Source organism: Danio aesculapii, chromosome 1 (genome assembly GCF_903798145.1).
Source record: "Danio aesculapii chromosome 1, fDanAes4.1, whole genome shotgun sequence".
Lineage (NCBI taxonomy): Eukaryota > Metazoa > Chordata > Actinopteri > Cypriniformes > Danionidae > Danio > Danio aesculapii.
The window spans coordinates 40,934,361-40,953,169 of NC_079435.1; the positions used below are offsets into that span (position 1 = coordinate 40,934,361).

Consider the following 18,809-nt stretch of genomic DNA (forward strand, 5'->3'; position numbering starts at 1 on the left):
GCTGAAGGTGAATCAGTGTGACTCTGTCTTTTTTGTGGAGGACGAATTACAAATTTGTCCATTTTTTGGTCAGCCAGGGAATAAAATGAACTAAAGGCAACAAGATCATTCTCCTAATGGGCTCTATACACAGTTTTATAGCCAACGATAAACTTCCGGGGAAAGTTTAATTTTCAATTTCACAGGGTTGTTTTTACAGCATCGATGTTGTAATGTTATTACAATACATTCAGTTAAATAGACTAAAGCATTCATTTAGTTGTTCAAGCGTAAAACGAGATGAAAGACCCTTGTAACCGCTAGCGCCATCAGTAGCAACAGGCTAGCGCAGAAATTCCATGGAAAATACAGGGGTAAAATAAACAGTCACATTTTAAAGACGTGGCAGGGGGGAATTGAATTTAATGCGGTGTTTCTTGTCTGATCTGAGACCCACTTTATATCGAATATCTAACAGGCAGTGAAGATCGCTGATTTTTAAAGAAACTAGACTATTTAACTTAAACGTGACTATTTTGTAATGGAAAGACTGAGCTGCTTGGGCTGCCTGGTTGAAAATTAAAAGTCAGTGTGCATATAGCCTATTGTCAACTGCTAAAAAATGTTTTAAATATGAAGCGACCCCCCACACAGAGCTCGCTGAGGCCCCTTTGTGGGTTGGTACCCCTCTGTTGGGAACTGCTGCAATAAATTACACATAAAAACTACGTTTTTTACCAAGTAAAAAATGGTTTCAACCAATAGTTCGTTACTAACCTACTAACATTAGATTTTTATTACAAAAATAACATTTGAATTTAAGTTTAAAAAGTCTGTTTTAAAGTATCTATTTGACAATTGTAATAAATGCTGTATGTAACACTTTCCCATGTTGAAAACACAGAAAAGGATGTGAGGTGCGGTTAACCTCGTCTCGCATTAAAGCAGACAGCATATCAGTAAAGTAGACTAAGACTCAAAGGACCAAAAGAAGATCCAAACCCACTTATAAATAAGCCCAGAAGCAATTGAAATTCAAAAATAACTAGGCTGTAAAAATTTATTGATAGGACTGTTTGAAATACCTGAAATTCACAGATTTAAAGTATATAAGTGTGGTGAATGAAATAATAAATTTACCAAGCTCTTTTTAATCAATGGCAACTTATGCACATCTGTAACAGCAAGAATTCTGCTTCTTTTATAAACTATAACTTAATGCTAATGTGGTCTACACAACTAAATGACTGTGGAATTCTACACACTCATTGTGAAAGCTCTGCACCCAGAGAATGGCAGGATATGACCATAAAGTATTGTCCATATACTGTAAAATGGGACACTGATAACAAAAAAAAGACTTACAAAGTAGCAGCTGTTGACGAATCCACAGGAAGGAACATTGGCGTCAGAGGATGAGGACGAGTTTGAGGACAGGATGGGGGTCGGGTCCACACATGAAGAAGATGGGATGGGCGCGGGCTCAGACGAACTGTCAGAAGTGGTGCTGCCCGAACGACTCGACGCTCCGAAAAACACATCGGCGTGAGACATCGACTAGATACAGAAAATGTGATTGGTCAAGGTGGATAAAACTTATTCTTTTCTTTACAATGTAGCCTCAAATGAATCCTACCTCATGATCTGGGGTGGGCGAAGGCGACAGGGAACCCAGTGAGTGTTTGCGGCTGGCATGGCTGGGTCCAGTTGGCACCGGATGGCATGGGGCGGGCCGCTCCCACTGTGTGGTGCCCGTTGGAATGTGCCAGTAATAAATACCAGCCATGTCTGTCATCATCTTCCATCCTGGAGGCAAATCAGGGTCTGTCTGAAATGACTGCTCGCCCCAGATATCTGTAAATACAAATATAGTAGGTCATCCAACATATCCAAGACTACTACAAATGGCCGCTATAACCAAAACACTAAGCGTGCATTTACAATATGGTAATGTATATGCATTTAGTATGGTGTGTATATCATTTAGTTTCTCTAATCTGATCTGGCTGAGCTGCATTTCAAAGTGTTGATATTTGATATAACAATTTGGGGCATACTACGTTGTTGTGGGGTGGTGTAATATACAGTTGAAGTCAGAATTATTAGCCCCCCTTTTAATTTTTTTCTTTTTTAAATATTTGCCAAATGATGTTTAACAGAGCAAGGAAATTTTCACAGTATGTCTGGTAATATTTTTTCTTCTAGAGAAAGTCTTATTTGTTTTATTTCGGCTAGAATAAAAGCAAATTTCAATTTTTTTAAACTCATGTTAAGGTCAAAATTATTAGCCCCTTAAAGCTATATTTTTTCCGATAGTCTAACTTGCCCAATTACCCTGACCTGCCTAGTTAACCTAAATAACCTAGTTAAGCCTTTAAATGTCACTTTAAGCTGTATAGAAGTGTCTTGAAAAATATCTAGCAAAATATTATTTACTGTCATGATGGCAAAGATAAAGTTCTGTAGACTATCGGAAAAAAACATAGCTTAAGGAGGCTAATAATATTAACTTTAAAATAGTTCTTAAAAAATTAAAAACTGCTTTTATTCTAGCCGAAATAAAACAAATAAGACTTTCTCCAGAAGAAAAAATATTATCAGACATACTGTGAAAATTTCCTTGCTCTGTTAAACATCATTTGGAAAACATTTAAAAAAGAAAAAAATTCAAAGGAGGGCTAATAATTCTGACTTCAACTGTATATGATAATCCAGTAAATAATCTAGCAGATGTAATTAGATAGGGTAAAATCCCTAGTTTACGGCATTCCCCATCAAGAAGTGATTGAATATGTGAGAAATGAAAGCTTAAGCGAAGGTTCTACCAGCAAGACTCTAATTCTACGTCATTCTTCATGATTATCCATTCAGCCAATAATAATTAAGCGTGCTATATAAATAAGCTGTCTAAACGATTTTTTTTGCTGTTCATAGGTGACGTAGCCAAAGATCCCTCCATCCTCCGCACCACCACCAGGTTGGGCCCTGTTCTCGCTGGGGGGTTGGCTCCGCCTTGCCTTCATCTTCAGGCAGTATTTTTCAGCTCTTCACGAGACCTGCATCATCGACGGGGCTTATGCCAAAGGACTATACACAAAGGACAGTAACCGAAATTGCAATGTTTTATGCTTTCTCGATTAATGTTAAAAATTTTATCCGCCTTTCAAGTCTTTCTGGTAGAACTGACTTCATGATGTTTTACGTTTTTTTTTTTTAATCTGAGGGATGCAAACCAATGTATACGATTACTCATAATAAAGGAATTTATCAAAATAAAATCTGTAAGTCTCATATTAAAACAGAAGTAACATTTCACTAAAACCGTTTCACCATATGCCAAATGACATGCATTTCTAATTTCTTGTATGTCTTAATTTGCTTGCGATATATTACATTATTTAATGTTTCCTTGTCTCAGTGTAAAGATGTCCTGCTTTGTAAACTTAGTTATTAATATTATGATATTATTCACTGTGGTATAAACAGTATATATGTGTCTTACATATTTCTACTATAGCATGCTAATGACCAGCCAGTCTAAGGACACTGTTTACAAGAGCATTTCAAGTGTCAACCTTGCATAATTAAAGCCCCTGAAGCCAGATATTATTGGAATAAGGAGTTTTTCTCTCATCTTGGTGTGTTTCTGTGATATATACGAGCTGTAAGATAACTACTGTATACTCATTGTTAGTAAAATAGGGCTTTAACGTTGAAGAAAATCACCTAATAAATGCCATAATAATAATTTTGTGTAACATTAGCATGATAAATTACATTTTTTTTCTTTCATTTATATGTGTTTTTTTTGTGAAAGTAGAGGAGCATTGTAGCCTACAATCTTATTCCCTTGCAAGAGCTACTGTTGTGTCTGTCCTCACTCTGCAGCTGGGAATGTTTGTTTCATGTTTCAGATGTTAGTAAGGGCATTATTCACACAATGCAATCTGGGTGAGGAAAACCACACACACACACACACACACACACACACAAAGTAAACCACTGCAGTCTGTTACTCACACATATGCTGAACAGATTCAAGCCAGGAAACACGTCTTCACCAAAACCACGAAGTCGTGACATTCAGTGTGTGTGCTTAAAACAACTCTAAAAAGATTCTCAAAGGGGTTTTATCAATGTGTGCATGATTAATGCAATCAACACCTCCAAAAATGAAATATAGCAAATTACTTAAGTTCAATGCTATCTGCAACTGTGTCATAATCAGTTATAAAAGATGACATCTTCTAATTTGATGAATAGTTGATTTAAAATAAGCAGGCTGTCCAAGTGCTCCGTATCTACCTATGATAAGGTAGACAAACAACACACAGATGTTAAGTGAATTTGCTGAGATTTTAAAGTGTTGACACTTGCTATGAGGTCAGAAGGAACTATTAGACTTAAAAACAATGATGGGAAATGTACAGGGCGCACGATTTAGGCAACACAAAGCTGTTCCTCATACAAAAACTGGTCTTGTTTAACAATGCCAAAGTCATTTGTTTACTCAGAGGTCATACAGGTCAAAGGACCAAGTCCACAGAGTGGATACAATATGTCTGGGTAATCCCGTTAAATCTTGTTGGTCCAAAATAAATCCACATTCACATTCTGATTGTAATTTTGCTTTCACTCTCTTTCATCAGAACTGGTTAAAACACTGTACTCTGCCAATCACAAGGATTTGATAGATATTAAAATTATGCTTTTTGATGAACCAAATGTGCAGACACATTTACACATTTACAGTCATTTTAATAGGCATGTCATCACGACCTTCATTTAAAGGCAAAAGATTTCCCGTTGCAGATTTGCATTGGGTTTAAAGTGGTCACATGGGATTTATAGCTGTTTGGCTGACTTGTATTCATTCACTCATTTATTATCCTTCGGCTTAGTACCTTTATTCATCATGCGTTTCCACAACAGAATGAACTGCCAACTTATCCAGCATATGTTTTTACACAGCGGATGCCCTTCCAGCTGCAACCCAGTACTGGGAAACACCCATACACACTCATTCACAAACATACACTACAGCCAATTTAGCTTACCCAATTCACCTATACCTCATGTCTTTGGACTGTAGGGAAAACCGGAGCACCCAGAAGAAACGCACACCAACATGAGGAGAACATGCAAACTCTTCACAGAACTGCCAACTGACCCAGCTGGGACTCAAACCAGTTACCTTCTTGCTGTGAGGTGACAGTGCTAATCACTGAGCCACCGTGTCGGCAGCTGACTTTTATGTTTTAGAAAATGTATCAATAACAACAAATAAAAACCCCTCTCTTCTCAAATCACCTGAACTCATGTAAACAAAACCAGAACCCCCTCTTCTCTCCCCCACCTCATTAGATGACAATCCCAAACTGAGTGTGCCTCACACAGGTGAGTGGGCTTGACAAACCACCTGTAGGAACACTCTTCTCTCTCTTTACCTAATTCTCTGAGCACCAACAGTTCCTTTGTATAGTAAGCACTTCTTGTGTGTATTGCCTCTTCTTGTTGAATTGCTGAATGCCTCTTCAATTGTAAGTAACTTTAGACAAAAGTGTCTGCTAAATGACTAAATATAAATGTAAAGGAATTGACATGGAATTTAACTGAATTCATATCAGATAGGGTTGGAATATACTGTCTAATAAGGCATTGTACAATGTTTTAACATGTATATACATTTTTAACTTCATCAATTTTGTTTAACAAATATTTCAGAACATCAAAATTTATATAGGTCCCACTTTATATCAAGTGTCCTTAACTACCATGTACTTGCATTAAAATATAAATACAATGTAGAGTTGAAGTCAGAATTATTAGCCCCCCCCTGAATTATTAGCCCCTCTGTTTATTTTTTTTATCAATTTCTGTTTAACGGAGAGAAGATTTTTTTCAACACATTTCTAAACATAATAGTTTTAATAACTCATTTCTAATACCTGACTTATTGTATCTTTGCCATGATGACAGATATTTTTCAAGACACTTCTATACAACTTAAAGTGACATTTAAAGGCTTAACTAGGTTAATTAGGTTAACTAGGCAGGATAGGGTAATTAGGCAAGTTATTGTATAACGATGGTTTGTTCTGTAGATTATTAAAAAAATATATACAGCTTAAAGGGGTTAATCATTTTGACCTTAAAATGGTTTTAAAAAATTAAAAACTGCATTTATTCCAGCTGAAATGAAACAAGAAATGTTATCAAATATTATCAGACATACTGTGAAAAATTTCCTTGCTCTGGTAAATATCATTTGGGATTTTTTTTTTATTATTTCAAAGGAGGGCTAATAATTCTGACTTCAGCTGCACCTAACTTGTTCATAATGCATTTAAGAACACTTCTGGTGCCCTTGAAGTGGGATACGGGTAAGATTAGGGGAAAGGTTGGTGTTATGGGTAGGATTAAAGGTGGGTTAAGGTGTAGGTAAGGGATGTTCAGCAGTCTAAATACATATATAATTACAGAACTAAATTACAAATGTAACTGCATGTATTTAATCAAGCATAAGTACAATGTAAAAACATGTACACATTATGTACATTGTAACAAATTATTAATTTCAGCATAAGTACATATTATATTATTCTCTCCTGCATTAGACCTATTTAAGTTTTGCCCTGCTTCTGTTTGACACATAAGTCATTTTTTTTAATGCACTGTCTGCTTCTTCTCTGTTTTGTTGTTTCACATGTTCCATGTTGAATCTAAAATCTTAAAATATATATTCATTGTAAACAAATACTTCTATGTTTCATCTTATTTGTGTTTAATTCGATAGACTGATGAACATGAACAAGCCCTTTTCGACAACTAGAACTAAGCTAACAAGGCTTATAATAAGACTCAATCAACTATCAAATGATGCCCCATGCCAAATTCAGTTGGACCGCACTGAGATCATTGGACGGAGAGCAGGTGGTCTTTAGCAGCTGTTCGAAAGCATTTGACCTCATGCACATCTACATTACAGGCACTTTAGGCAACACAAAGATGTTCCTCATACATAAACTGGTCTTGTTTAACAATGCCAAAGTTATTTATTTTACTCAAAGGACACACAGGTCAAAGGACCATGTCCACCAGGGGGGGGGGGGGGGGTTTGGGGTGCGATACATCTGGAAATCACTTTGGGTAATCCTGTTCACAATGTTAATCCTGTTACAATTCGTAATCTTGTTGGTGCAAAATAAATGCAAATGCACATAGCTATCATATACTGACTAATTTAATTGTTATAAAAAAAAAAACTTGGAAACTGGAAAACTCTAGAAAAAACGTTGCTGTTCCTGCTGATGCTGATGCTGTGTTGGGGAGGGAGTGGAAAATCATGATGTATATCATGATATAGAGTTTTAGCATCGATATCGCAATATGCGAATCCGCAATAGTGACATCGCAAAGATATGCAATGTCCAGTCTAAATTCTATTTGACCAAGAGCCACAGAATTGTATTTAATCATTGTACTTATATGGAATTTATATGATTTATGCAAAAAAAAAATCTTACTTGGAATTGTTGTCTTGTTTCTAGTCCAAATATCTACATTTTAGGGCTGCAACTAGCGATTATTTTATGTATTTTATGATACTGATTATTTTAATAATCAATTAATCTGTCGATTATTTTTCGATTAATAGATGAATTGGATAAAAAAAAGAAAAGTCTTGTTGTCTTGTTTTCATTCTTATATCAAGACACATACTAGACATTTTAAATAGCATAAGAAATTATGTCTTGTTTTCTGAAAAAAAAACATCTCAAAATTAGGTGTTAGTTTGCTTAAAACAAGCAAAATTATTTGCTAATGCGGTAAGAAAAATAATCTTGATGAGATAAAATCTCAAACAGACGTTTTAAGCACCACTTCATTTTCTCATGCCATTTTTCTTGTCTAGTCTTGAATTTAAGATTTTTTAGATATATGGACTGGAAACGAGACAAAATGACTAAATAAGAAAAGCTTTTTTGCAGTGTAGCTATACATGACAGATGGAAAAATGAATGATCCAAAAAAGGCGAGTGAATAAAAACGTGTCTTTAGTCTTCAATGCAAAGTTCAAAGTTCAAAGTAACTATACCACCGCTACTTTACTTCTGTTATTAACCCTTTCACTGCCGAGTTTAAAAGATTCTATCTGACCACGGAGTTTTGTTGGAAACACCCTTAATGTTTCCGTGGCGATGCGTCATGCTTGTCCTGTGACACACCACTGTATGACAGATGTATCCCTTTTATTATGCTTTTCCATTTTAATACTAAATATTCACACACTTTCCCATTATGTTATCAACTACCTGATATTCAAATTCACAAAAACGTGTAAATGAGTTTTTTTTTTTTGTTTAAAAGACGTGTAAACGTTCTTGATCGTGATCTAAACCATGAAATGTCCATCGCCATGTTTACTTGCAGCCATGTGCATGCCTCGTTCATAGAGCATGCAGGATTCAGCACGTAAATTTACCAGTTACTCCCAAAATGCATGCAAGCAAGTGGCTGGCCAGCTGGGAGAAAAATAGAGTGAACTTTATTGTTACTTTCACTACGGGTATCTGATATGAATAATACACATCAGCAAATTATATTTGAATGGATTGTTAGACTTCCATAGACTTTCTTGTGTGTTTTACAAACTCTAAATGTATTGTTTTACTAGTATGTGTGTATTTACAAGTCTAAAACATAAAATAAGCATTGGGTGGTTAAAAACATTGCATAATTGTGATAATATGACATATCTTTCTCTGGCTCAGCGCCAGCCAACACGCCAAAGCTCAGTTTGAATTTTTCACGTCATGCTTGTCAAGCTGGATAACAGGTAAACACAAGCTGTAGTAATTTACCCTGCTGTTGCTCCCTTCCTCGCCATGTATCTTTTCTAACATTACCTCGGCTCGTTTTTTTGCTCCATCCAGTCTATGAGGACAGAACTAAAGTTGTTTTAGTAATCAAACGTCTTTGCATCACGCGACACGACGAATCGGTTATGAAATACGTTGCCAAAGCTTTTAGTAATCGATTTCAATCGATTCATTGTTGCAGCCCTACTACATTTTAAAGCAAAAATAGGATTATTTCGCTTACCCCACTGGCAGATAATTTCCTTATAACAAGCCAAAAAAATGTAACTTTCACTTATTTCTTCTGATAGAAGTAGTATAGGAAAAGCATTTTTGCATTGTGATTATTCAATTTCTGTAACCAAATACTGTTAGACTCCCCAGAAAACCGTCAAATAGAGCAATTCAAACCATCTTCTGAAACTGTTTTCATATCACAACATTTATCGTAGAAAATTCAAATATCACATTTTTCCAATATCGTGCGGCCCTAATGTCGACTCTCGACCCTAATGTCTGACTGTTAGGCGATGGAGAAATGGCATTTTCTATTGGCACAACCCTAATATCAGAATGTAACGGAAAGCCTATGAATAGAATTGTGAAATGCATTAATGCACAGCCCTAATAAAACAACAGTACCGGTGTCAATGTTACAAATGGCATACTGACGACTGAGGGGGAAAAAACTGAAGGAGATTGGCCTATTCTGTTGGCTGTTTCATTTCATTAGATTGAATGTTTCATTCCTTTTAAGTAATGAAAACATTTATGTGGCCCTATTTTTTGCTTGAAGGAAAGCCAAAAAAAGTCACTGTTCTCATTAACTTCAATTGCTTGAGCAAAATACAGTAGGAAGCAACAATCTTCAAACTATATTCTCTCTATGTACCACTAAAAAAAGAATAGTCATAAGAGTTTAAAACAACATGAGGGTGAGCAAATGATCCAAGACCTTTCCTTTCAAATATAAAAACCATGAAAGCACAAGCTGAGCAACCCCCTTGTCGCTTTAAGGCACGTCTCACTTCAATGAGACTTAATAATTAGCCAACAGAACTGACTAACTGAGTGAAAGAGCAATTAGCCAGCACTAGTCATGTACGGCTAATCTAATCTCCCAGCATGCTAAATGAACACGAGTGCTTATTAGAGTAGCCTCCTCTCCCCAAGTTTCCTTTCATTTGAGATGAGGCACTGCAGTACAGATTCTTTAATACTGATTATTATGTTGAGGTGCATCCTGGGACTTGTAGTCCGTGATAAAGAAAGTGGGTCACTACGGCTGCCTAAAAAACTTAAAACAGCATTCAGAATAGTCAAATACAAAGGAAACAAGCTAACGTTTAACGACTTTTCAGAGATTTAATTTTTAAACACGACATATACAAAACCATCCCGATCCCAGTTTTCAGCGCAAGATCTATCATTCGACCCACTTTTGATAACGTCTCTCTTTCTGCAGTCTATAAAGAATGTGGCGGCGGAGGGGGAGGGGAGGGCAGCTGTAAAATTCACGGACCCAAGTGCCACGAACATATGCACAAACTTTAATATTCGGCACACAGCTCGTGACACCCTTCGCTGCATATCCTCCCTCCTTCCTTATCTCTCCTCTCCGCCTGCATTTATGAGCATGCACACGCAACGGAGACGCGTAGCTACATGCGCAGCACTGACTCACATCCACACAGACACACCGACGCGCGGTACCTACCCTCGTAATTCACTATAACAATGGCCAACATGTAGTCTTTACCCAGCATCATGACTGAGCAGCCGCGAGAGGAGAGGATGACATGAGAAGAGAGAGGAAAGCAGAGGTAGAGCCGGAGAGAGACAGAGGGGGCGAGCGACTGATGGGAGAAAAAATCTGAGAGAGGGAGAGACGGGGTGGGTGAGTATGCGAGAGCAACCAGACTCTGTTTATTTGCTGTTTATTTATTTTTTTATTCGAATCTCGCAGGAAGAGGGATATTAGCTTCCTGTCCATCCAGGGCACGCAATTGGTGACACCACTCGGACAAAACCCGCCTCTAGGTTCGGTCACCGAGGCAACCCCAGAGGATAATTTTTCCTGCAGTGTCACCCAGCGCGTGGTCATGTGACCTTGGTATGACAAGACACAAAAACTGTGGGAGAGGAATTGATGTGCAGAAATTGTGTGTATACACAGCCTGCTGTGGGGATGCCAGCTAACATCTGGGTGTAAATCTGGTTCACAGCTGTCCATTAGCCAGCATGCTGGCCAAACAGACCTGCCACACACCTGTGAGGTTTTCCAGTCTACAGTAGGAGATATTGACTGACACTGTGTCAATGGGAAACTGCTTTGATTGACAGTCAAGGGAGCAAAGGAGACTTGTTACCACAGAAACAGCCATTTTGACTCACCACAGTGTATCAAGTCATAAAACATGCACAACATGGGTCCCATCACAAGCATCATTCATTCATTCGTTTTCTTTTCAGCTTAGTCCCTTTAGTAATCAGGGGTCGCCACAGCGGAATGAACCGCCAACTTATCCAGCATACGTTTTACACAGCAGATACCCTTTCAGCCACAACACAACACTGAGAAACATCTATACACTCTTGCATTCACACACATACACTACGGCCAATTTAGTCAATTCAATTCACCTATAGCGCATGTGTTTGGACTTGTGGGGGAAACCGGAGCACCTGGAGGAAACCCACGCCAACACGGGGAGAACATGCTAACTCCACACAGAACTGCCAACTTACTAAGCCGGGGCTCAAACCAGCGAATATCTTGCTGTGAAGCGATCGTGCTACCCACTGCGCCACCGTGATGCCTCCATCACGAACAATTTACACAAAAACGAAAATTATTTATGCAGCCTCATGTCGCGAATGACTTTTCTTCAGTGAAACAAAAGAGGAGATATTTAAAAGAATGTTGATACTGCTCTTTTGTATACTACAAAAGTAATAATTCACACCACAACATGGAAGACGTAATGCTATTGCTTGTTAGAAACAATAACAAAAATGTAGTTTGATAATGCCAATAAAGAGCACAGAATCACTGGGATTTATGTTGGGAGTTCTTCAGAGCCAATCGAAATCAATCAGACAGGGTTTGAATGAATTTAGGATTTAGAAACATTGTGATTTGAGAATTCAAATTCAAGCTAGTGAAATTTACTATAATGAAATAGATGGATCCCTGCAGGCACAGGACGTCAACAAGACATCATATTGACGTTGTACCCCAACATCAAGGAGACGCTGGATTTTGTTTGGAAATGAAAATCGGGTTGACGTCAAAACTCAACGTCAGGCCGACGTCATTGTCCAATACCCAACCTAAAATCAACCTAGAATCAACCAAATATCAACATCTAATCATGTTACACCTAGACGTTGTGTGGACGTAACCACTATGACATCTATCAGATGTTGGATTTTGGTCACTTTCCAACACAACCTTAAATCAACCAAATATCAATGTAATTATTGACCGTCAAATTAACGTTGTCCATAGACGCTGACTAAACATTGACATCATGACCTAAATCTAACCTAATATTAACGTCTTATGATGTGTGCCTGCTGGAATGTGGTAAAATGAATGACATTTTTGGCCGATATCAAATTTAGAATGTATTACATAGCCTGATTACAAAACAAAACCAAAACAAGTAAATGCCATCTTTTCCCAACATCTTTTACAAATTTGAGGTCTTGTCTTCCCTCTAGCGTAAACTATTCTAAAGCACACACACACACAAACAAACACATGGTGTCACATCATGTGGAAGGCACCAGTTAAAACCCTCATGGCAAGCATCACACATCTGGAAGAACTAGTTTGTGTGTTGAATGTTGTGATGCTGTCACATTGCTATATGCATTAGCTTGATGGCTAGCATGAGACACTTAGATTGATATAAGAACATCATGTAAACAAATCCAAATAGTTGAACACGTCTAATATAACACATACAAGATCAGCATCTATATTGCACAATACTGCCAAAACTGATCCTTGTTTTATACCTTTTTTTTTTTCTTTTTTTTTGCGTGCGTGCGTGCGTGTGTGTGTGTGTGTGTGTGTTTTAATGCAAAAATCTCATATATATTCTAGGGCTGCATGATTCTGGCTAAAATGAGAATCACTTTTTTTTGCTTAAAATTAAGATCACGAAAAATAAAGGTTGATATGAGTAGGCTATTATTATTGTTATTTCTCAAACATATGGTAATCGCTCTGTGCAACAATCTGAACATTATTTACAACTTTATTGTCTGTTTCATTGCCTATGCAGGTTCTGTTCACTAAAGTAGCCATCATTGGCAGACACGCATGCATCCTCTATCAGGGGTGGGCAAACTCGGTCCTGGAGGGCCGGTGTCCTGCACAGTTTTGCTCCAACTCTAATCAGACACACCTGCTTATAGATTTCTAATGATCTCGAAGACACTGTTTAGCATGTTCTGGTGTGTTTGATTTGTGTTGGAGCTAAACTGTGCAGGACACTGGCCCTCCAGGACCAAGTTTGCCCACCCCTGCTCTAGATAGTAAACAAACCAGTCGCAAATACGTCATTACATTAAGAGAGAAATTACATTTTTGGGTGAATTATACCTTATAAATACAGTATGTGACACGTTTAACACCATTTGGAGGTGTCCATGTTGCTGAGAAACATATATAAAGCAATATGAAGACAACCGCCTACACACTTCTCTCCTGACCTTAAAAATACAATTGGCTGAATCGTAGAAAAGCTGAATTAAGATCATGTGTAGGGTCAAATAGAGATTGCAATCTTTTTTCTATTAATTGTTGTTTTTCTATTAAATATTAATTAATTCTATTAATTCTCTAATATATTCTGCCTTTAAGTACATATGATTGAGAACAATTTAAATGATAGTTCACCCAAAATGAAAATTCTGTCATCATTTCCTCAGCTTTGACTTATTCCAAACCAGTTCTTTTCTGCTAAACACAAAAGAAACTATTTTGAAGAATGCTGGAAACCTCCATCCATAATATTAAAAACAAATACTGTTTAGTAGTCAATAGTTAACTATTTTCAACATTTTTTAAATATATCATATTATGTGTTCATCAAAACAAAAAAAACCCTCTAGTTTGGAAGTTTAGTGTAAGTAAATGATGACCATCAAATGATCACCATTTTGAGTGAGCTATGCCTTTAGGCATATCTGACTTTAAGCACAGGTGTTGAGTAGTCAAGTTATTGTCTTTATTTGTCTCTCTAAGTATTACAATGTGTAACTGCATATTTTACATATAACAAGTCACCAGCAGTTTGATTAATTTGTATATATGTTTGACCACACCAAGTTAGTTACATTGCCTATCTCTGTTCAGATCCATTGTCCCCAGCAAAAAATGCCAATATATGAATACATTTCAAAGTAAAGCTTATATTTGAACATATATGTACAAATTTGTAATTCCAATAGCTCCAATCTAATGAGGGATGCTCCGATCGATTGGACGATTGACCAATTTGGCAGATCTCATGAACCGATCACAGGGGTTTGTTTATGAGTTTACAAGCAGAGTTAAATGCGCGTGTGCTTTTGTATATTATGCATAGCCTACAGCAGCCACAACAGGAAGCGAATGATGCATGGGGGCATGAGTGCTCGCGTTACAGCAGCTAAAACACATACAGACGACCTCTGTTCATTGTAAAAATATTTTCGTATTAAATTATTAAATTTTCTAGATGTGCATTTTAAATTGTTAAGCATTAAATTTGCAAACTTTTTCTACATTGAGAAATGTTGAATTCTTCTTTCATCATTTGCAATGTTTCCAAATTGCATTGTTTGTCATTTTTCTTACCAATTTTTGTGGCGGTTCATTCCTCTTTGGTGACCCCGGACAAATTAGGGAATAAGCCGAATAAATCCTTAATTTTTTTCTCTTAGTAAGGCGATATCTCCACTTAAGGTTCATACTTTGCTACTAATGGTCTATGCATATTGCATTATAAAGCTTGAAGCATCAGAATCGGTACTCTGTATCGGCTGATCACCATGACAAGGGATCGGTACTCGGCATCAGCTGCAAAACCCCTGATCAGAGCATCCCTAGTTTAATTTTTGCAATATTTTGAAATATATCTTGTATATACATATAACGCATACTTTATATGTGAAATCCAAATATGAACTTCTATGTCACATTTGTAATATTGCTATATATCAGTTATCTAGTTTGCTGCGCACATGTTTAGAGATAATGTTTAGTACCTGGTAACTAAACAAAAGATGTGAATGTAATCAAGTACACCAACATTTAAAAATTTTGTTTGTTTGTTTAATTGACACACCGCATTAAAAACAGATTGACACACTTTTGTTCATGTGTCTAGAGCTGCTGTAAATACAACCTGTTACTGCTTAAGCACAAAACTTGGCGAGCATACCTTCCTAATGATGAGCAAGGTGAATGTAAAGTGGCTTGTTTCATTGTTGTCTGAACACAAAGAGCTGTATAATAAATGTAAAGCGACTAAAAAATGTTGATACCAGGGAATTGTATGAAGAGCAATTCCATATCAAATAGGATTCGTTTCATTTATTCATTCGTTCATTTTACGGCTTGGTCCCTTTATTAATCTGGGGTCCCCACAGCGGAATGAACTGCCAACTTATCCAACATATGTTTTACGCAGCAGATGCCCTTCCAGCTGCAACCCATCACTGGAAAACACCCATACACACTCATTCACACACATACACTACAGACAATTTAGCCTACCCAATTCACCTATAGTGCATGTCTTTAGACTCGTGGGGGAAACCAGAGCACCCGGAGGAAACCCACGTGAACACGGGGAGAACATGCAAACTCCACACAGAAATGCCAACTGACCCAGCCAGGGCTTGAACCAGCGACCTTCTTGCTTTGAGGCGATCGTGCTACCAACTGCGCCACTGTGATGCCAGGATTCATATCATTTCAATTAATTTTCTTTCATGGCTTGCACATTTTTCCCACAAACGCCATCTACAGTCAGAGCATAATTTTGCTCATCGCCAGTGAAAATTGCTTAGGTATGTATGCTTAAAAATGTCAGGAAAAATGATAGGTACGAAAAAAATTATTCTGTTGTGAACCAACCTTCAGATTTTAATTAAGAATATTGTATTATACATTTACTCAATAGTATTACAGGTTTGAAACAACTTAAAAGGTTTTCATTTTTGTGGTGAAGCAACTCTTTAAATCAGTGGTCCTGTGACCACTCAACAGCAAACTGTGAACTCCAGTCCTGTGGACCAACTGCTACGAAAACTTTTGTATGTCTCTACCTTATTTAACACTCCTGATTCAGAACATAAGCATCAATTACAGCTATTAAAATGGGCAATTTACCTCTTCAACAGATAATTTAAAGTGAGCTACACAGCACCACACACACAATAAGAAAACCACTTTTGACAAGTTTTCCTCCACAGTTTCAAACCAAACACACACTGCGCTGCGTTCACCTAGATCATCCTCCAGTGAAGTGTAAAGTCCAAACACACAAAAACCTCTCTGCCAACGCACTTCAGTCAAACTGGAAACCACACATACCACATGAGTGCACAATATCCATGAGCCTGAGCCAAAGCACACACACACAAAACCACACTGAGAAGATCAGCAAGCTATACACACACATACGCATATGTGAACTTGTGTACTACTAACCGCTCTCTTCAGGTGAGCCCAGAGAAGCACTGTCCTGTGACAGCGTGGTCCAGCTGGACTCCTCGTCGCTGTGTGGAAGGTTCTGGATGCGGTTTAGTGCCCGGTCTGTCTTGGCTCCTGTGCGTGGTCTGTCTTTTTTAGTCTCTGGCGAGGAAGAGGAAGATGAAGAGCCGACAGACAGCAGGGGTGTGTCCTCGGGGCTCTGTGGTTTTCTTGGAGACGCGGGACAGGGATCCTTCTTGTTCTCCAGCAAAGGCTTAGTGATGTCGTCCTCCTGCGAATTGGGCAGTTGGTATGACAGACCATCCAGGCATGACTCCAGGTAACTCTTGGTCTTAAGGTGCTCAGGGGACTTCTTGTCTAAAACGATTTCGCTTTTCTCGGACAGAATGAGCAGATCGTCACAATTCTCAACGTGATCTTCCTCATTAGTGTCATCCTCAATTAACTCGTTAACTTCCTCATCGACAAGCTCGTTGTTGGTGTCAAAGTCACTGTGAGCATCGTCAACATTAGACTCGCTGTCCAGACTTAATTCCTCAATATTCCTCAACTCATCATCGATGCTGAGCTCTGATTGGGCCGCTGTGTTTCCATCCTCATCTTCTTCTCCTTCTTCTTCTTCTTCTTCGGTGGTGTTTTTGTTGTGGTCCTGTCTCTCGGCAGCTTTGCGTAACTGATTTGCACCGTTTTTGGCCAGTTTAGGGTTGGCAGTAGTTGCTGAGGATGATGATGATGGTGGCATCACACCTTCGCCGAGACCCATCGCACTCTGAATGCTTGTTAGAGCGTACTTCTTCCGGCACTTTGGGGGCGTGGCCTGGCCCTGTTTGATGACATCTCCACTGAGCAATTGATTGTGTGAGGAACGCAGACTGAGGGAAGTGGGCGGAGTTGCAGAGGGCCCGTTGCGATTGGCTGCGTCCACGGAAGGGGAGGAGCTGTGTGGTGAGGGCACGCAGACTGACATCATGGCTAAGGAGAGAACAGGTAAAAAAAGCAGTCAAAACTCACATAAACAATGTATTCAACAATACAGAAACCAATATGGTCTCGTATCTTTAATTTAATGTCATCTTAGCTTCAATAACCATCATTTTGGCAAAAACAAGTTAAAATAATACATACAGTGCATCAGGAAAGTATTCATAGCGCTGTATTTTTTTTTTATGTTACAGCCAAAATAGATTAAATTCATTTATTTCCTCAAGATTCTCCACACAATACCCCATAATGACAAAAGGCTGTGAATACTTATGTACATGTGATTTTTCAGGTTTTTTTGTTTTTAATAAATTTGCAACAGTTTCAAAAAATCTTTTTTCAAATTGTCATTATGGGGTATTGTGTGGAGAATTTTGAGGAAATAAATGAATTTAATACATTTTAGAATATGTGGAAAAAGTGAAGTGCTATGAAGACTTTCCGGATGCACTGAATATAATAAATACAATAAAAACCATTCAAATAGACAAGCAAACAAAGTTTTACTACATTAAAGAGACCAATAGAAAAACAGAAAAGAAACATCTGTCTTCTTTTTTAATGAGTGCCTCTAGTAATCTAATTAAAGCAGAATTTTGGCAAAGTTTAAAACCCTTGTTTTTGTCCAGTAGTTGATTGACAGATAAGCAGCAGTCCTTGCTGTTGGTCAGGACGCGTCAGGACAGATTAGGTGTAAACAGGGTCAAAGCAGCCAAGTTAAGCAATGCAGAAGCATTTTTTACATGTGGATCACCCATCATTTCCTTTATTAAATGTGAAGGAATATAAAATGCTAATAATATCAGATTGACGCCAGGACTGAATCTGCAATGACGTTCATGAAAAGCGTATTTCCCTTTGCTCAAGCAGCTCCGTAAACTGTGCTGCTTCTGTGCTACCAAACTGAATTATCACATTTAAAATCAACTTAATCTGATGGGAATTGAATGTGATTACAGCTGATTTACAACCCAGCGCTTCATTCTTCGATGCGATTGGGTGGAAAATTAAATCAGGTTTGTGCCAAAAGATGAGCTGATTTTTGCCAACACTCAAAGAGTAGATTCACGGAAACACTGCATTCATTACAAAAGAGAATCTAACCAATCACGCAGTAATTCGACATGTTACATAAAGACAGACAGACACAAACAGGGCTCCATATTAAAAGAAATTGAGATTTCATTTGAATTTCAAATCTAGTTACTGTTGGCAACTGTAGGAAACTCTTTATGTGCTTCACATCAATTTAATTAAATAACACCACGTGA

The 18,809-nt window shown here is 37.8% G+C and overlaps 1 protein-coding gene across 3 annotated transcripts in view; it reads right to left on the reverse strand.

The window, feature by feature from the left end:
• apbb2b (amyloid beta (A4) precursor protein-binding, family B, member 2b) overlaps positions 1-18,809 on the reverse strand; it is a 106,253-nt gene that overhangs the window by 42,603 nt on the left and 44,841 nt on the right. For all 3 annotated transcript variants that reach the window (XM_056460433.1, XM_056460426.1, XM_056460417.1), the window contains exons 5-7: positions 16,555-17,529; positions 1,616-1,833; positions 1,345-1,536 (exon numbers count right to left, since the gene is read on the reverse strand). In XM_056460433.1, the coding sequence (XP_056316408.1) occupies positions 1,345-1,536; positions 1,616-1,833; positions 16,555-17,527 (1,383 nt within the window). In that variant the 5' untranslated portion in view covers positions 17,528-17,529. The remainder of the gene's footprint in view (positions 1-1,344; positions 1,537-1,615; positions 1,834-16,554; positions 17,530-18,809) is intronic.